Below are 18,520 nucleotides of genomic sequence, written 5' to 3' on the forward strand. Positions count from 1 at the left end.
AAAGTTCTTAAGTAGCAAGGAATTTATGCATCATATATGAGATAGATGAATATGCAACAGGCTGTTGCTTTTAAGGATTATTCCTTTATTCGCAAGGCATGTTTTTGGCAGCTTAGTGCCCAAGAACATCTGGACATCTGTAACTCTTTGCTTTTAATTGTCTTGTAATTGTCCTAACTCTAAATTTTTATTACTCTAATTCTATTGCTATTTTTATAACCATTTTATTATTATTAAACTTCTAAAAATTCTAAAAACAAGTGATTGGCATTTTTCACAAAATGGTTCATCAGAATGCAAAGTCATTGCATCGACAATACAGAATTCCTTTGGCAGATGCAAAAGGAATTGCTCGTTCCTGTCCTCGGTGTAGTCATCATGGGCCTGGTATGGGGTTGGGAACAAACCCAAAAGGTTTAAAAGCGTTCCAGATTTGGCAAATGGATGTAAACCATGTTACTGAGTTTAGAAGGTCTAGATGTGTCCATGTAACAATTGATACATACTCTCACTTCATGTGGGCCACTGCCCAGGCTGGAGAAAAGGCAGTTCATGTTGAAAGACATTTAACAGCCTGTTTTGCAGTTATGGGAGTGCCTGCAGAAATCAAAACAGATAATGGCCCTGCTTACAGTAGTTTATGGGTTGCTAGATTTATGATAACATGGGGGGTGAAACATGTCAGGGGAATTCCACACTCCCCTACAGGACAGGCCATAGTTGAGAGAGCAAATCGCACAATAAAAGAATACTTGAGGAAAGAAAAGACAACTGAGATTGATGCAAGTAAACGGTTAAATAAACTAATTTTTACACTGAATTACTTGTCTCTAACAGAAGGAAGAGAGGGGCCTCCTGTTGTTATACATCATCAGGCTATTCAAAACAGTCAAAATCAAACCATTCCTGGGATGCGAGTTCATTATAAAAACATGTGACTACAGGCAACTGGGAGGGACCCAGTCCAGTGTTCTTTATCGGTCAAGGATATTTCTGTATTTCCACAGGTAAAGAACCTTTGTGGCTCCCTAGCAGATTTGTCTGCCCTGCATGTCAACCTCAGAAGAATGAAGGGAATATCGATATCAACTCTACTTCTTCCCAATCTTCAAGAGACTCCACAAAGAACTCGGACCAATCCCACCTTCCATAGAAGACGTCATGTCAAAAGTAAGAGCAGGACAATCATTTGGACTGCTAGCTTGTAATGCTGGGTAAAGAAAGTGTTATAAAAATTCTGCTTGTGAGAACTGTGGAAAGCAAGCTGACATAGTGTTACATTGCAGTAGTTGTAGAAAGAATTTTGTTATACAGTGGAACCACTTGCAAAATGATCATGCTTTGTGCTTAGACTGCTGAGATGTCATTGTTAGTATTACCTTTGAAGAACGTGGTAGAGCATTTCTGAACCTTGAGCCAGATCAGCCTTTGCCAGAAACATGGACACCAGAAAATATTGAAGGCCTGCCTATACAAAGCTTTCTTTTGGCATGTTTTAACCAAGGCTTACACTGTTGTCTTATCCACAAAAAGAACTCAAGCTCTTAGCCTGTGGTGTTCATTTTGCCAGTTAGGAACAAGAATTACAAAATGATGAAATTGTTTCATTTGATTATAGGGCTGTTAGGACTGGCAAAACTGTCCTTGGAGAAGACAGCATGGATTAACATCCAACCATGAACAAATATGTGGGTTACCTGGGCCAATCAGGCAGGGCAAAAATCATTCTGTTTAGCACTAGCTACCCCCTCTGATCCCTTTATACTTGCTTCATTGGAGTTCCTTTGAACAATCTCACAGAATTCAGGCCTTGGACAAAAAGTAAAGTATATCCCAAGCCTGAACAAGCAGCAGATGAGTTTTGTACTACCACCTCTTCTTGTTGTTGTTGAGGCAGGACAGGAACAAAGAACTCCAGTTCAGAGGGCGAGAAGGAAAACTGATTTATATCAAATGCACCACTCTCTTTATAGAGAAAATTGTGCAGACAAATTTCATTGCTCTTAAAAGTAAAATCATCTCACACCATTGGTGCGCTCTGAATGACGCACAGTGGCAGAATATATCTATAAACAAAATTGAACAACAAGAGACATAGTGAATTATTTACATTCTTTTCCAACTCTCTCCCAGGCCCAGCCTGGTAGAAATACCTCTTTTTCTTTCTGACTGAACTGAGAATATCCACAACAATGAAATGAAACAAAAGCCGTTCCAATTAATTGCTGCAAACAACTCAATATTTTGACAAACCCCCCTAGGGTCCCAAGCATTCTTAATTGCAAAAAGGACTGAATGTTGCAGGTATAGAACCTCAGGAGCTTGACATTTTAGGGTCTGCTCCAGGAAAATACTATTTAGTTTTTGGATTTCAGAGAAAGGACATTAGCTTCGAAAACCTTCAGGCATTCAAACCAAGAAGTAATAGTACTTGGATTGCCCCTGGATCCCCTTGGTACAACAACATTACTGCTTATTGTGACAATTGGATTTGGCCTGTTCCACGGTTTAGGGCCACGGCACAGATGTAACCTCCAGGAGTATTCCTCATTTGTGGGGATCGTGCCTGGCCTGCCATACCTGCTAAAGCAGCAGGAGGACCGTGTTACTTTGGCAAATTAACATCATTTGCCCCCAGCATCCAACAGGTACTCAACATAAGTCACAAGTCTCAACGTGTTAAGCGTGATGTACACCAGTTAGAATTAGGACCTGACTGTAGAGATGATGTTCAATTGTGGGGATGACCATCTGTCATTTTAGCATCAATTTTTGCACCAGGAGTTGCTTCTGCCCAAGCTTTTGAACTAATAAGATGACTGGCTTGTTGGACAGGGAAACAAATTAATATCACCTCCAAAATATTAAGTGAGCTCACCACTGACGTTGGCAGTAGACGACACGCTGGATTACAGAATCGTGCCGCAATTGATTTCTTATTACTGGCTCAAGGATGTAGCTGTGAGGATTTTGAAGGCATGTGTTGCATGAATCTTTCTGATCACTCTGCTTCCATTCACAAGAGACTTTCCCTACTTCAAGAGAATATGAAAAAGCTTACTAGTGTTGAAAATCCTTTTGACAAATGGCTCAAGGAATGTGGAATTACTGGATGGCTGAAAACCTTCTTGATGGAAGGAATTAGAAGCCTTCTTGTCACTTTTGCTGTGCGTATTATCTTTGGCAGTATTTCTTTGTGTATGAAGAAAACTTTAGAGTCTATTGTAAATAGAGCCTGGCTTGTCCAGAAAGAAAAAGGGGAATGTGTAGAGGAATTTCTCGTGGAACCAGGGCATGATATCCTAGATGATATTTCTTTGCAGGAAGGTGCTGGCAAGAGCGTCCTGCGGGAACAGGGCTCTGGGCTCTGGCTGGAATAGCCTGGTTTTGCTGCCATGACCACAGGCAGGAGTTGAGGCAGGTGAAGAGGCAGCGGGCAGCTTGTGTTTGTAGAGGGCCTGGGGCTGCACCTCTGAGCCTCCACCTGGAAACACACTTGGGGGAATAGGAGCTACAGCTGGAGTGCCTGTCCTGAAAGGACCTGAAGTCATTCAGCCTTGCCAGTTTTTCTTAAGAGTGTGTTGGTGTTCCTCAGGAAAGCTACACACATGTTTGGGGAAATGCCTTTGGAGGAAAGGGGCTTGCTTCTCAAGGGAAGTGCTTCCCAGGGAGCTCCCAGGGAGGCAGGTGCAAGTGTCCCCCTTTGGCTCTCTGTGGTCCTTTCAGTCCTTGAGGCTCGTTGCACTTGGCAGAGGGGCAGGGCAAGGGAGAAGGCTGTGAAGAGCAGGTTTGGCATCTGCCTGGACCTGTGGAGACCAAGCCAAGCACCTGCAGCAGGGTGTGTTCCCCCCTTTGGACAGAGGCTTGAGCAGGAGCATCTCTGTCCAGCCATGAGGCCCAAAGCTCTCTTTGAGAGCTGTGAATTAAAAGGCCTTTATGCACACACTTTTCACCTCTTCCCTGTCTGCTGGGTTTCAACTCTTGGCAATATGCATTTGCCTCTTGCTTGGTGGAAGCTGCTGTAGCCCAGGGCCAGCACAGAGCTAGGCTGTGTGGGCCAGGCAGCGTGGAGAGTCTTGGCTGATCTTGGTGTGTCCCTGGCCTCAGAAAAGGCCGGGAAGGTTTGCCTCCCAAGGCGTCCTGCTCATTGGCTCTCCCTGTGCATCTTGGAGAGAACGAGGTAGGCATTTCTGGCAGCTGGGCTGTGTTGTGGAGCAAGCCCAGCTGAGATACCCTGAGAGGAGCCCAGTGCTCCTTGCTCCCCTGTGCTGACATGTGAGCGTTTCTCTGGTTTCGGGATGACCCTGGCTGTGTCAGGGGGTGCTACATGGACACGAGACAGCCGGTCCCATCCCGCTGGGTCCCAGCAGTGCCTTGCGGCAGTCCTGCATCCACGTCAGGATGCTGGCCAAGAGAGGTCCTGGAAGCTGAGGCAGCTGATTTTAAGCTTGTGCAGGTGCCTACAGGTCAAGGCCAACCATGTTCCCTCAGGATATAGCAGTCCTGAGGGGTCTCCCTCGTTCAAAGAAATCAACAGACAAATGCATGGTCTGCCAAAAGCCTTTTTATTTGGAGGGGAGGGCTCTGCACCCACTGAAATGTTTCTCCACCACGTATCAATTTCAGTGGGTTGATGCAGGAATTGTATCAAACATACCATCCATCTTTACACTGCTCAGGTGATTCCATAGGCAGGGGGTTAGAAATACATTGTGTCAGATTCCTGTACTTGAAGTTGATGTCCAGGCCATGGCCAGGAGCTGTCTTCATGCCCTAAAGCAGCACAAAGTCTTCCTCATGGCTTCCCTGCACTGGGCTGACTCCACACTTAGTTCTTCTGGTAGACTATGTCCAAAACTTTTTGTCAAGTCCCTCTCAGGTCAAGTTAGGCCTACCAGGTTTTTCTGATGCTAACTGGTGCTAAGTACTTAGGTATGTCTGGGCTAATTACTTGTTTACTCATGTGAATTGCTTGTGCTTCCTTCTGTCAAACAAAGGCCTTGTTTCATTGCCAAAGTTGCCTGAGGCCACCTGCTCCTTGTGGCAGCAGTTGCTTTCCTGTGGAATGTTCTACCTCTCCAAGAGTAAAGAGGGAGCTGGAGAAAGAGCTTGCCAGGCTGCTCTCTGTCCTTTACCAGCACTTGTGGTTCAGTGGAGAAGTCTGAGCTGAGCACAAGGTGCAAATGGAACAGCCGTGCACAGGAAGGCTCGGTGGGAAGGATGATCCAGGAACCATAGGCCTGGCAGCCTGAGCTTGCTCCAGGGGAAGGCCTTGGAGCAGATCCTCCTGAGTGCCATCCCACGGCACCTGCAGGGAACCAGGGCGTCTGCTGGAGGGTGGGAAAGCTCTGTGGAGGGACGGGGACAGCTGGGGCTCCTGGCAGGGTGTTGAGGCCTTCTGTGTGGGAGTTTGGGGGGGTTGGTGCTGGTGGGGTGCTGGAGAAGGAGTTGTGTGGAAGGTGAGAGGTCTAGGCTGGAATTAGAGTCACTTTGAAGGCAGCATCTGTGCTTTGGCACAGCTTTGCTTAGGGAGGGCAGAAAGAATATCTGTGACTTTTCCTCTTCATGGTCCTGATTCTGCTGCAGGGAACAAGAGGGCAGAGCTGCACTTTACTGGCCACTTAGATATCTGGACCAGGAGGAGGATTAGCCCTTTTGCCATCTACTCATTTCTTTGGGCTACTTTGCTACCACTGAGCGGACTTTCATTTCTTGAGAGCTTTTATTCCTTAAGAGAATTAGGATATTATCATCCCTTCCTAGAAAACCTAAGAATGGCCCTTGTTTTTGCCCTTTTTTTGTGTAGTGTTATTTTCTGTTAAGTGACTCTTAGTGGATGAGGTTAAGGCAAACGACTTCCTGCTTTGAGATGGGAAGCAAAATTCCAAGTCTTCCCCTCCTCAGGCCATCCCAATTAATTTGGGAAGTTTGCCATTTTTTGGAACTACTTGAGTTGAGAAATGGGAAGTAAAGCTTTCCTGAATTGAGGATTCAGACTTGCCAGATTCTTCCGTGCCTTTGCCACTAAGGTGTTTTTGTGCTGAAGGCAAGAACTTCAATGAGAAAATAATTTCAGCATGGAGTAAGAGCTTCTGACAGAGACCAAGTGTTGCCAGCAGTTGCTCCAGGTGCTCCTGCCAACAGCCCCTGCAGGCAGGAGCAAAGTCCCCAATGCACGTGGGCTTTGGCTCCCTCTGGCATGGAAGCCCCCCACGGGCACGGTGCCCGTCTCCTCTGGGGCAGGAGACGGGCACCAGCACAGCCAGGGCTCGGGGGGTGGCAGGTCTGCTTGGGCAGGGACTCTGCCACACCTGCTGATGTCAGAGCTCCCCAGGCCCCAGGGATCAGAGCAGCATTCGTGCCCTGGCTCCTTGTCTGTGTCACACCCGCAGGTTTAGGATGGCCACCAGCTGGGACGTGTCCCAAGGAGGCCGTGCCAGCTTCTGTGGAAGGCCCCGTGCCCTTCCCAGCACAGCTGCGTCGGCAGCCCTGGGGGCTCCTTCTGCTGCCCTGAGCCCGCAGAGCAGGGCAGCGTTTGCTGATGGTTTGAGCCGTTCCTAAAGACCCTGTCGGGCTGTCTTAGACACTTGGGGTGAGGAATTCCTTCCAACCTGGGCCACTTTGGGTGGGCTGGGGGCGGCCCCAGGGCAGGGGGTGGTGTGTGCAGGGGCCCTTTGTGACACGGTGCAGTATGGTCACTGTGTCATGGAACGGGACAGCGTGTCCAAGGGCCCTTTGTGACATGGGGTGACACAGGAGCTGGCGGTGACAAGACCACGCCACAGTGCCCAGGGTACGCGACGGGACAGGACGGGACAGAGCGGTGCCGTGAGGAGCCCCCGCACAGCACACTCGTTCGTGTCTGACCCGGAGCTTTTCCCAGGCGTTATTCCTGCAGCTGACCTTGAGGCCAGACCACAGGACTTGGTGACCTGTGGCCTTCCCGAGGCTTCTCTTCTGCAGGTGCCCTTACGGGCAGACTGTGGGACTTGGTGCCCTGGAGGCATCTCCCATCCCTGCCACCAGTGCCCTCGAGGCCAGACCACAATCCTTGACAGAGTCTCCTGTCCTTCTGGCAAGAGCCTTTGAGACCAGAGTGCAGGACTTGCTGTCCTGTAGCCTTCCTGAGGCTTCTCTCTTGAAGGTGCCTTCCAGGCACGACTGCAGGACTTGCTGACTCGGAGCTTTTCCAAGGCATCTCTCCTGCAAGTAGCCACAAATCCAGTCACTGCCATGGAGCAGAGACCCCCGAGAGTGCCCAAGCTGGCCTGGGTGGAGGAGGAGGAAGAAGGCCCGGGAGCTGCCCCAGTAGAGGAGATCGAAGAGGTGGTGCCATTTGAGCCACTGCAGGAGGGTGAGTGGCAGAGCTGGGCCACAGGGTTGGTGCCTGCAGCCAGCTTGGTGCCATTGCATCCCACTGCATCCCATCCCACTGCATCCCATTGCATCCCATCCCATGGTATCCCATCCCATGGCATCCTATGGCATCCCATGGCATCCCATGGCATCCCATCCCATCCCATCCCATCGCATCCCATCCCATCCCATCCCATCCATCCCATCCCATCCCATCCCATCCCATCCCATCCCATCCCCTGGGGACATGCCCATGGACAGGACGGAAGAGGGGCCAGGCAGACACCCCGCAGCGGCCGTGCTCCATCCCCTGGGGCATCCTGGGGCTGTCCCTGCGTGGGGAGCGCAGGGCCGGGCTGTGTTCTCCGGCCTCTCCCGCAGCCCCTCAGCTCTGGCTGCGCTCGCTCTTTGCCAGATGCAGCCGTGGACCGCACACAAGAGCAGGACCCCGCCCGTGGCCTCTTCCGCAGAACAGCGCAGGTACCTGCAGCCATCCCCACCTGGGCTGGGCCTGCTGTCACCGCTCAGCCGAGCACCGCGCTTGGAGCATTCCGTGGAACATCCCTGGCTTCCTGCCCTTCTCCTACAGCTGGTTTGCAAATTCATCAAGAGGATTCGGGAGGAAGAGACCAGCACCATGGGCACAGGGCTCAGAGCATATTCGCACATCTTCAAAACCAAGACCTGTGCTGCCCTGCTGGATATGCTTGTAGAGGGGGGGTTTTGCAATCCAAAGCAAGTAAGCAGCCTGTGGCCAGGCTTTGATCCTCCCAGGAATTGCTTGGCCTCCCATGCCACACCTGCTGGTCACTGGAAGCCTTTGAGGCCATGGCAGTGTGGTGGCAAGGGAAGCACTTCTCTGGGGAAGCTGGGGACATTCCTCCCTCTGGCAGCTTTCCAAGTCTCCCCGTGCCTTCTCCAGGTGCCCGCCATGGTGAGGTACATCCACCAGTGGCTCATGGCCAATCAGTTTGCTGAGCACAGGCTGAACAGGGCCCTGCTGGATCTCACCAAAGAACAGCCTGCTGATGTTGTAATGACACTCCTGCGTGTGGCCCCATCCTGTGACAGGTACGGGGCCACCTGCCCAGAGGGCTCAGGGTTCCCCAGCCCATCAGCCTGTACAGCCTGTCCCAGGTGTCTGACCAACAGAGCGTCCCCAGGGCCCTCTGGCTGCTCCCTTTGCCAGCCCTGGCATGTCAGCCCCCGAGCCTGCTGCCATGCTCCCTCGCTGCCCCTCAGGGGCCTGTCCCCACAGGGCCGGGCTGACTGGGTGCTGCTGGTGAGGGGCAGTGGGCAGAGGCAGAGCTGGCAGCCAGCTCAGGTCCCCGCTGCTGCCCAGGCCACGGTGCTGTGTCCCAGACCCCCCTGAGACACAGCTCTAACTCTGCAGAGCTGCTTTCACCATGTGGAAGAGCATCATGTGCTCGCCCAGGACTGCGGAGCCGGTGCAGCTGATACTCCTCGATGTGCTGGGGAATTGGCCAGAGCACAGCATGTGCACCTCTGATGGGGACAAAACGGGTGTCTTTGTCCTGGCTGTGAGTTTCTGCAACTGGCCTTTGCTGGCCCCAAGGCCACCTGTCCAGCAGCTCTCCATCCTCCTTCCCCCACTGCATCTCCCTGCCTCAGGCGCTGGGCTGAAACCTGGCCTCGGGGCAGCTTCAGTGGCACCAGGCCCGCTGCTCCCCCTGCATCTCTCCGGGCCTCTCCCTCCCGTGCTCGGGCCCTGCCACACGGACACCTCGGCACTGAGCGCTGTCTCGGGGGGCTTTGTCCTTTGCAGGCAACTGTGGTGATGTGGAAGATCCTCCAGGTGCCCTGTGTCCCACATATGGTGACGGTGTATTTCCCCCGCCTATTGGTGCATCTGCTCTTCCAAGTGTTCTTCAGCACTCTGGATATGCCAGAGGAGGTCGATACCTTCTGGAAGGGATGCCAGCAGCAATATGGCCTTGCCACCAGCCCCAACAGGTGCTCCATCCCACTCCTCTGTCCCTGCCACATCCCTGGGCAGGAGCCAGTGCTCCCAGCGTGACCTGGGCTTTGCTCTGCACACAGGTTTGCAGTGCGGACCCTGAAGTCCCTGCTCTGCCAAATGCAGCACGAGGATGTGGTGGTGGCACTGCAACGCAAGTGTGGCTGGGACACGCTGCTGTGTGCTGACACCCACCACTATGCTGTGGGTCTGCTGGCCAGGTGAGATCCCCTTCTCCCCGCTGCCTCTGACATTTGTGCTCTGTGCCCGGGGTGCCCCACACAGTCTCAGTGGTCGTGGGCCAGAGGGCCTTGTCACCGAGGCACAGCCAAGCAGACTGGAAAAGGCTGGGAGAGGAGGGTGCCCACAAGGAGCCGCCTCCCAAATAGCCCAGGGCCCCTTGCAGGATGCTGTGGAAAGACCAGACCTCTGTGAGTCTGTCCTGGGAGAGGTTTATCCCCCAGCCCAAAGTCTTGGTTACTTTTTCTCCTGCCAGGGAGATATCCTCTGTCTCCATCCCCTTGTGCTCCCGCATCACTCGCTACCTGCTCCGGCTGCTCAGCACACAGGAGCCACGCTGGGAGCTGCCCGCCCTGGCGTTCCTTGTGGAGGTGAGCCTGATGGCCAGCGCTGCCTCGCTCCGCTGCCTCCCAGCTCTCTGCCCTCTCGTAGCCGCAGCTGCCTGGGACGGGTGCCCGCGCCCTGCGCTGCTGCCTGGGCCCAGCCTTGTGCAGTTCTGGGCTCCTGCCGGCCGAGTCCCCTGTCACTGCCCTGTGCCTTTCAGGTCCTCGAGTGCCTGAACTTGAGTGAACGCGGTGCTAACAGAGTCCTGCAAATCTTGTCAAGGCACCTGAGGAGCGAGTGCAAGGACAGGCGTCACCTGGCGCTCAGGGCCCTTCTCAAGCTCATTGACGATCCCACAATGGTGAGAAGGGGGCAGCGGCTGAGGCTGCGCTCGGGAATGCAGTCAGTTGGGCTTGGCTGGGCTTTAGGCGCTGGGGCAGCTGCTCCCAGCTCCCCTGCCTCCTGCTTCAGCTGCCCAAGTGCTTTGGAACAGGCCTTTGGCCTCTATGCCCTGCGGCAGCAGGATGGCGTTTCACAAACTTGTGTTCCGCACAGAGGGAAAAAATGTGGAGCCTGACTGAAAGTCTTGTGGACCTCCTGTGCGATGCAGATGGAGAGATAGTTAGCATGACAGTCATGCTCCTCAGCTTTATCTTCTGGGACAAGGACACGCTGATACCCAGCCCCATCGCACTGCAGCTGGTTGAGGCGCTCCTGCCACTCTTTGACCACGTAAGGCTCGCTGCCTCCAGCCACAGCCACTGGCTGCTGCCCGGACGCTTTGTGCCCTGTGGATTTGCAGGCCTGAGCCAAGCTGAGCCCCATGCAGCTGATGCTGAGGTCTTTTTTTCTTCCTTTCATACAGGACAATAGCCAGGTGCAGCTGCTCTCCATACTGCTCTTCCAAGCATTGCTGTCTCTTCCACTGGAAAAGGACGAAAAGGCCTTGAAGACACACGTGCGCCAGAGCCTGCTGCCACTCTTCTTCCACTGCCATGATGAGAATCGGCGTGTGGCAGAGGTGAGGCCTCGTGGGCTGCTGCTGTCCCCCTGGGAGTGGGCTCAGCTGCCTCCTGCCCTGGTGCCTGGTGGGCTGCAGCCTCCTCCAGGCCTTGGCACAGGGACACAGGTCCTGCGCCCTGGGCTGTGAGGCCATCTCTGCATCTCTGCTGCTCTCCAGGCTTCTCAGGAAATGCTGCTTTGTGTGGCCCAGTTCCTGAAGAGGAGGGACCTTGAAAAAGTTGTGAGGAACAAGAAGCTGTGGAAGTTCACTGAGTGCCTGGTAAGGATGGCCTGGAAGTGCCAGCCTCGGGCTGGAGAAGCCCCCTGAGCGCGGTGCTCAGTGTGCGCGGCTGGCAGCTGTGCCCCTGCCCGCTGCCGCAGCCAGAGGCGGCGCGGGCTCTTCTCCAGGCTCCTGTGGGCCCGAGCCGGGGCCGATGGAGCCCCGGCCCGGCGGGGCTGCGGGGCGGGGCGGCCCCGCGGCTCCCCGGGCAGCAGCCGGCCCTCTGCCCCTTCCAGAGCCCGGCGCCAGCGGCTGCTGGCCGCGCCTCAGGGCGGTGCGGGCAGGGGAGACCGGGGCTGGGCGCAGGGAGCGCCCGGCCCAGGGGCTGAGCCCGCGCCAACCCTTCCCTCCTGCCGCTCTCTCCAGCTGGCAGACGACAGGAGCAGAGCGGCCGAGCACCTGCGCCGTGCCCTGCCCTACCTGCAGAGCCCACAGGAGCCCCTGCGAGAGGCGGCCATCAGGTTCCTGGGTGAGCCGCGAGCCCGGGCCTCCTCCCCGCCCCGCCGCAGCTCGGCCCCAGCCCCGCCTGCTGCCCCGGCAGCGCCATCCGGGCCCGGCGGGGTGGAGCCCCGCCTGGCCTGGGCGCTGCTGCCGCCCTCTGCCAGCCGTGCCCTTGGGCGGCAGCGTGCGGCAAGGGCCCGGCTGAGCCCTGCCGGGCCAGGAGGCCGTGTGGCCACAGGGCTGGCAGCGCCGCTGGCAGGGAGCTGTGCCGCTGGGCCGTGACAGGCTCTGTGTTGGCAGGGATGGCCGGGCGGCAGCTGAGGGGGAAGAAGGAAGAGCTCCAGCTCATCTGTGAGGGTGAGTGAGGGCAGCGGGCTGTCAGCGGGGACTGGCGGGGGAGCTGCAAGCCGTGCCCCGGCTGCGGAGGGCTCTGCTCCCTGTGTGGACGAGGGGCGGCGTGGGCAGAGCACACAGAGATTTCAGGGCCACCTGGGGGAGTCGTGGCCAGCAGCTTGGGGCTGATCCCGTTGGTCCCTGCTCCCTGCTGGCCGTGGCCGGAGCCGGCTGGGATGGCCCTGGCACGGAGGTATCCTCCAGTCCCCTCAGATCTGGGATCTGACCATGGCTCTGTTCCTCTCTCTTTCAGCCCTTGAAAGCATGGCAAATGACATCAGCGTCGCCGTGGGAAGCCTGGCAATTCAAACTTTGTACATCCTCCAGGCAGTAGAGAGAGCTCGATATTCCATCTTCGACAGCCTGCATGATCAGCTCCACAGGTCATGGAGGACACGGCCTCATCTGTTGGGGCTCGGCTGGCTGCGCTGCTGGAGCTCTGCAGAGAGCTGATCCCAGAGGTTCTGTCTGCTGGGGCCACCTAAGCCAGCAGGAATGTTTCATTTTTTCAAGATTTTCTTTCCATCTTTTCGTTTTTCTTTAGCATATAAATATAGGATGTGTTGTAATAGACAGACTCCCAGGATCTTTCTTTTGCTGCCCAGGCTCTGCAGGGCATAGGGGAAGAGGGAGCAAAGGGTGCCTGGGCTCAGCAAGCTGCCCAGGCACGTGCAGGCTTGCAGGGAAAATGGCCAGAAGGCCCTTGGCCTTTGGTGGTTCTGCTGAAGCCTTTGTGCTGCCAACAGAGCCGGTGGGCAGGTGCCGAGGCAGTAGCCTCTCGGCACAAAGCTCGGATAGCTGGTACATCTGAGGGTCCAGCAGAAGAACGGGAGGGACACTCGGGCTGCTGAAATCCTGCTCTTTTATTGAAGGGTTGCAGAAGGGGCAGACAGGGAGACCACGAAGCAGAAGGGAGGCAGATTCCGAGAGCCCCGAGGAGAGGGGTGAGGGATCTTTTAACTGTGTAAGGGTAGGAGGGTCCAGCGTACGAGGGATCATTCGGGAAAAGGCTAAAGGGAGGGGAGATATAACATTAACCAGTGGGGAAAAGGGAGTGTTCTTGGTGGAGGAACCAAAGGGGAAACATGGAACAGAGAAGATTCTAGGCTAAGGAGCAGACTTGAACAATAACTGACAGGACAGAGGTGAGGATACAATTCTCTTACAAAGGGGTGGGGAGCTCATACAACTGCTGTTTCCCATGGCAACCCTAGACTGCCTTCCCCAACCCCTCCTCCTACATCTCCCCCGTTTTTATTTATTAAATAAGCATTTCCCAATGTTTTAAGCAACATATGTTTAAACAAAAATAAAGCAAGCAAAATAATGAACATTATCAGAAAGATCCAAAAGAGTCCCCTGAGGATGATAGCAACCCACCCTGGGACACCCCATTGAGATAGCAGTTTATTCATTCACAGGGTCTACAGTCGAGGTCTCAGTCTTGATGTCATCAACTTGCTCTCGGATCCGCTGGATATTAGCTTGGATGGATGTGCTCTTTGATGCCAGATTGAAGCAGCACATTCCTTCGAAGTCCTCATAGCCGTGGCCATGGGCGAGCAGTAAGAAGTCAATAGCAGCCCTATTTTGCAGTGTGGCATGCCTGGTGACTTCTTCGTCCACTAGCAGGTCGGAAAGGGCAGTGGACGTGGCGTTGGCCTGCTTACTGAGCCAACACTCGAGGTGAGAAAGCTCACCGAGGGCCTTTGCTGTGGCATACCATGGTAAAAATATGGATACCGTGACTCTCTTCGTCTTTCCCCAGTTGTAAATTTTTGAATCACAATTTTCATCGAATTGGTTATAGCATCTTTTTGCGAGCCAATTGATTTTCATTTTTCCAATTTAGAATTTGGGTTTTGTTCGGTGTCAGCGTGGTAAACTGGTCAAGGCTGCAGGGGCCTCCCTGGATTTGGGAGGGAATCCCTGCCCAAACCCTGTCCCCACAGATGAGAAAAACCCCCCTGGAGAACACCCTGGGAACTGAGGAGGACCTAGATACAATGGTCGAGGTGTAATTGCACCAATTTGCTGCATGGTATCTCCGATCGTGGGGAGATACATCGTGTCTCTTTACTTCTTGGGTACCAGCGGGGTGGAGTTTAGCCATTTGATCCCAGTCTTTCTGGGAGGGCTGGTACCTAAACCTGACACAATATGTTGCCTGAGAGGAGCCCAATAGGTCCAATTCTTGGGGCTCCTGTGGTGCATGTGGCAGAATCCTCGTCCACTCATCCCAGGTGTCCACAGGATTAGGTTTCTTTCCTGCATATGGATAGTCGTTTGGCGACAGGGGGACTCCTACCAGGCACGTGGATAACGGATTGTCCACACTTCCCATGGCCATGCAGAAGTTGTCCTGCTTCAAGGACTTTGCCAGCGTGACCCATATGTTTTCTCTCAGCTGTGGGACTATCCAGCTCCTGACTGGTGACAGCCAGATGATGGCAATCAGGAGCATCAGATGTTTCAGAGGTGTCCTCAAGGTGGCAGTCATCCTCAGCGTCTTGTGATAAAAGAAAGCATAACTTGAACGATAAATTTCCCTCAGTGGTCCCTCCCCAACCTCCCCCGTTTTTATTTATTAAATAAGGGCAAAATAAAATTAGAGAAAAGGGATAAGGATTGAGGGAAAGGGGAGGTTAGGGGAAAGGAAAGAACACAGGGGGCGATGGGGTAATTGGGTACGTAGAGTTCAGCGAGGGAAAGTATCTCCAGATAATCATGACACGTGTGACGATATTGGGAGGAACGGTCTTTCTTCTCCTCCTCTTCCAGGCAGTGGAAGCTCCGTCCAGCGATGAGGTGTTCTCGGTGGTTTGCACCAGGGACACGTTGTCTTGCTGAGCTGGCACCTCTACGAAGGGTTTGACATATTTCCCCGGAATCCATCTTGGTCCTTTATCTGTAGAAACACAGGCATACCCTCTCCCCCAGAGGGAAAGGGCCCTGGATAGCTTTGGATTCCGGGTCCTTTATCAAGACTGGCCGTTCAGTGAGTTGCGCTCTGGTGTTATTGTGGAAATGTCGGATAATAGGAGGGTCAGGCTCCCTTTCTGAGCAGTTTAAAAAATTCAGGATAGACAGGGCCTTACATAACCTTTCGGCTGGGCTCACTGTAATGTCCGGGTTATGTTGTTGTTCAAGGAGCCTTTTTAGATTTCTATGGGCCCTCTCTATTATTGCCTGTCCTGTAGGATTGTGGGGAATTACGGTGGTATGGGAAATTCCCCACTGTTGCGCAAACTCACCAAAGCGCTTTGACACATAGCATGGGCCATTATCAGTCTTTATGTGAGATGGGACTCCCAACGTAGAGAATGCCATGAAAAGATGTTTAATGGCATCCCTGGTTTTTTCGCCTGCATGGACGGAGGCAAACACTGCGCCGGAAAACGTGTCAATAGAGACATGTATGTATTTCATCCGACCAAACGGCTCGAAGTGTGTTACATCTGTCTGCCATATCTCTAGCGCTCCCAACCCTCGGGGATTTGTCCCCGAAATGAGGGAAGGAAGAGCGAAAGACTGGCAGCTTGGGCAGGTAGAAACAATGGCTGTTGCCTGTGCTATCGAGATCTTAAATTGTCGCACAAGAGCCGGGGCATTCTGGTGGTAAAATGCACAGCTGAGCCGCGCTTGCCGGAGTATGTCTGGTAATGTGGTTGAAGTGGTTGCAGATATTTGTGTTGACATGGCTAGGAGGTCCACTCTCCAATTACCCTCAGTGATCTCTCCGGGTAAATCGGTGTGTGCCCTTACGTGCATGATATGATAAGGTTGCTTTCTATGGGAAAGTAGTCAAATAAGATCAGAGAGTAAACTGTATAAATTTTTGTTTGAAACTTCTTTGAGGAGGGCACCTTCGGCCCTTTCTGCTACCCCAGCGACATAGGCCGAATCAATGACCACATTCAGAGGCTGTTGAAATTTTTTGAATGCTCTCACGACTGCGGCAAGTTCTGCGATCTGGGGGGAACCCTCAACCACTTGGACGTCAGACTCCCACTTCTGACTGTCCGGGTCCTTCCAAGTGATCACCAATTTGTGGGATCTGCCCGACCCATCGGTGAACACCGTGAGAGCACCTGGAATTGGTGTTTTACTTTTAAACATTCTTGGGGCCAAATGCAAGGTATCCTTAAACAATTTATGCTTAGGATAGTGAACCGAAATTTGTCCGGGGTAGCTGTCCAAAGCAATGAGCAAATTTTCATTAGTTTGCAACAACGAGTCCAATTGATCTAATGTAACAGGTAAGTAAATGCACGCAGGGTCACACCCTGCGAGGGTTCAGAGGCGGTGTCGTGCCTTCATTATTAGAGTGGCTAGCAATTCTGCAGGGGTCGTGATCGTCCTAGAGGGCTGGTGTGGTAGGAAGAGCCACTCTAAGATGACCAGGGGATCAGATGCTCTGTTATCCCACTGGAAGAGAAGTCCATGGAGGTGGGGGCACTTACCCAACACCGCGAAGTTCATGGGAAGGGTCTGGACCACACGGTGTGCCTGGCGAGACTTCAGAGCAGCAGCAACCCGTTGCAGGGCTTCCCGCGCGGCAGGTGTCAGCTCGCGTGGTGAGGCGAGGTCTCCGTCGTCTCGAAGCAGACAGAAGAGAGGTGACAGTTCCTCAGTCGTCAGTCCCAGGAGGGGGCGGATCCAGGTGATCGTTCCACACAGCTGCTGAAGGTCTCACAGGGTCCTCGGATCCTTGTTGATGGTCAATGTCTGTGGCATCACTGTCCTTCCCGTGATGAGGAATCCGAGGTACCTCCATGGTGCTGAGAGTTGGATCTTCTCTTTCGCTATCTGGAGCCCTGCAGCTTTGATAGCCTTAATAGTCTTGTCCAGTGTTGCCTTTAGGTAAGTCAAGTCGGAAGTAGAAACTAGCACATCATCCATGTAATGCAGGATGATGGCCTCAGGGAAAAGCCGGCGCACAGGTGATAAAATCTGCGCTACAAAAGTCTGACAGAGCACAGGGGAATTTTTCATCCCCTGAGGCAGGGATGTCCAATGATATCTTTTAAAAGGTTCAGCCCTATTCAATGATGGCACAGAAAAGGCGAACCTGGGAGTATCCCCGGGGTAGAGTGGGATGTTAAAAAAGCAGTCTTTGATGTCTATCACTGCTAGCTGCCAGTCTCTGGGGAGCATAGAAGGTGACGGAAGGACTGGTTGAATGGGGCCCTTATCTTCTATCACATCATTAACCCTTCACAGGTCTTGGAGCAGGCGCCACCTGTCTGTGCCAGGTTTTCTAATTACCAAGACAGGGGTATTCCAAGGGCTGGTAGAAGGTGTTAAATGCCCAAGTTTCACCTGCTCCTCTACTCATTTATGAAGCGCACTCAATTTTTCTGATGGAAGGGGCCACTGATCCACCCAGACAGGTGTGTTGGTTTTCCAGGTCAGGAGTGGGGAAGTGCGCTCTGCAGTGGCCCACACTAAAAATCCCACAAAGGGCTAGGGATGTTGAGGCGGGCTCCCCATTGGGATAAAACATCCCTTCCTAATAATAGTATGTTTGAAGAGACAACAAAGGGTCTCACCGTTGCCAATTGTCCTTCCGGACCTTCCACGCACACAAGATGCCTACTCCTCAGAGAGTGGACCGCTCCGCCCACACCAGAGATCCTGCCGCAAGGGGGCACAAGCTCCCAGTCGCTGGGCCACCTCGCCTGGGGGATGATGGTCACGTCAGCTCCTGTGTCTGCCATGAGCCGCATCTGCACCGACTTTCCCTGCAAAGAAAGTTTGGCATCAATTAATGGTCTTTCTTTACATACATTTTGGGTGAAGAAAACATGTCTCTCTGTGTCCGGGTCATCGTGGGTGTCCAGTACGTAAAGCAAAGCAAAAGGATCTCCTTTCCTTAAAGCAAATGGCGTGTGGTTACAAATGACAGAGACGGTGACCTCCTCTCCTGGTGGAAAACACACTACCTCAGGTAAGATGGTGATTTCATTCGGCGTGTTGAAGGAGTCTTCTAAGATGAGCACGGTGGTGTCCCGACAGTTGTGGAGGGGGCCCAGGAAACCAGCAGGAATTCTCGTCAGGTCCTCATCCTGGAGAGAGATGGTGACGCTGCTGTGGAGGACCCGACGATTGCCCTGATTTAGGGTACCTGTCCAGCGGAAGAGGCGGAGTCCGTCCTCGTGGCTGCGCTGAACTGCTGGACTTGGCCGCGCGGCCACTCGTCCTCCCTGATGGTCGGGAGGCTGGGATGTTGAGAAGGGCCACTTGGTGTCGTCACGCGGCCCTTCCTCGCGCTTCGCCACCAGTTTCCCGCTGGCTGGTACCCTTGTCGCTGTAGATGAAACTGGTGATCTTGATAAAATGGGTTCCTAGGATATGGTCTTGGGGAGGGTAAGATGGGTTGTTGAATCTGTGGCCAGTGGGGACAGTTCACCTGGATGTGACCCAGCTGACCACAGTTAAAACAGCGCGTATTTTGTAAGTTTATCATGGCCTCTCCCACCCCTTTGCTGACAGCCAGGGCCACC

At 53.5% G+C, this 18,520-nt stretch overlaps 1 protein-coding gene across 1 annotated transcript; it reads left to right on the forward strand.

Annotated features, from left to right (window-relative positions):
* The first annotated feature begins 6,797 nt into the window (after positions 1–6,797).
* LOC128783127 (uncharacterized) lies at positions 6,798–12,585 on the forward strand. The gene is made up of 15 exons (XM_053933714.1): positions 6,798–7,354; positions 7,772–7,836; positions 7,946–8,095; positions 8,279–8,427; positions 8,750–8,897; positions 9,143–9,330; positions 9,418–9,555; positions 9,831–9,945; positions 10,119–10,259; positions 10,454–10,630; positions 10,764–10,919; positions 11,079–11,180; positions 11,547–11,649; positions 11,922–11,978; positions 12,268–12,585. Exons 1-15 carry the CDS (start codon positions 7,234–7,236, stop codon positions 12,465–12,467), a joined length of 2,010 nt encoding a protein of 669 aa, XP_053789689.1. The 5' UTR covers positions 6,798–7,233; the 3' UTR covers positions 12,468–12,585.
* The last annotated feature ends 5,935 nt before the right edge of the window (positions 12,586–18,520 follow it).

Source organism: Vidua chalybeata, unplaced genomic scaffold, assembly GCF_026979565.1.
Source record: "Vidua chalybeata isolate OUT-0048 unplaced genomic scaffold, bVidCha1 merged haplotype W_reject_16, whole genome shotgun sequence".
In the NCBI taxonomy this organism is placed as follows: domain Eukaryota; kingdom Metazoa; phylum Chordata; class Aves; order Passeriformes; family Viduidae; genus Vidua; species Vidua chalybeata.

What these genes read in the sequence shown, in the direction of transcription:
- LOC128783127 (XM_053933714.1), top strand. Translation starts at nt 7,234, where the DNA reads ATGGAGCAGAGACCCCCGAGAGTGCCCAAGCTGGCCTGGGTGGAGGAG. An exon ending in CGGGTGTCTTTGTCCTGGCT is followed by an intron (nt 8,898 to 9,142) that starts GTGAGTTTCTGC and finishes TGTCCTTTGCAG; the next exon opens with GCAACTGTGGTGATGTGGAA. An exon ending in GGCGGCCATCAGGTTCCTGG is followed by an intron (nt 11,650 to 11,921) that starts GTGAGCCGCGAG and finishes CTGTGTTGGCAG; the next exon opens with GGATGGCCGGGCGGCAGCTG.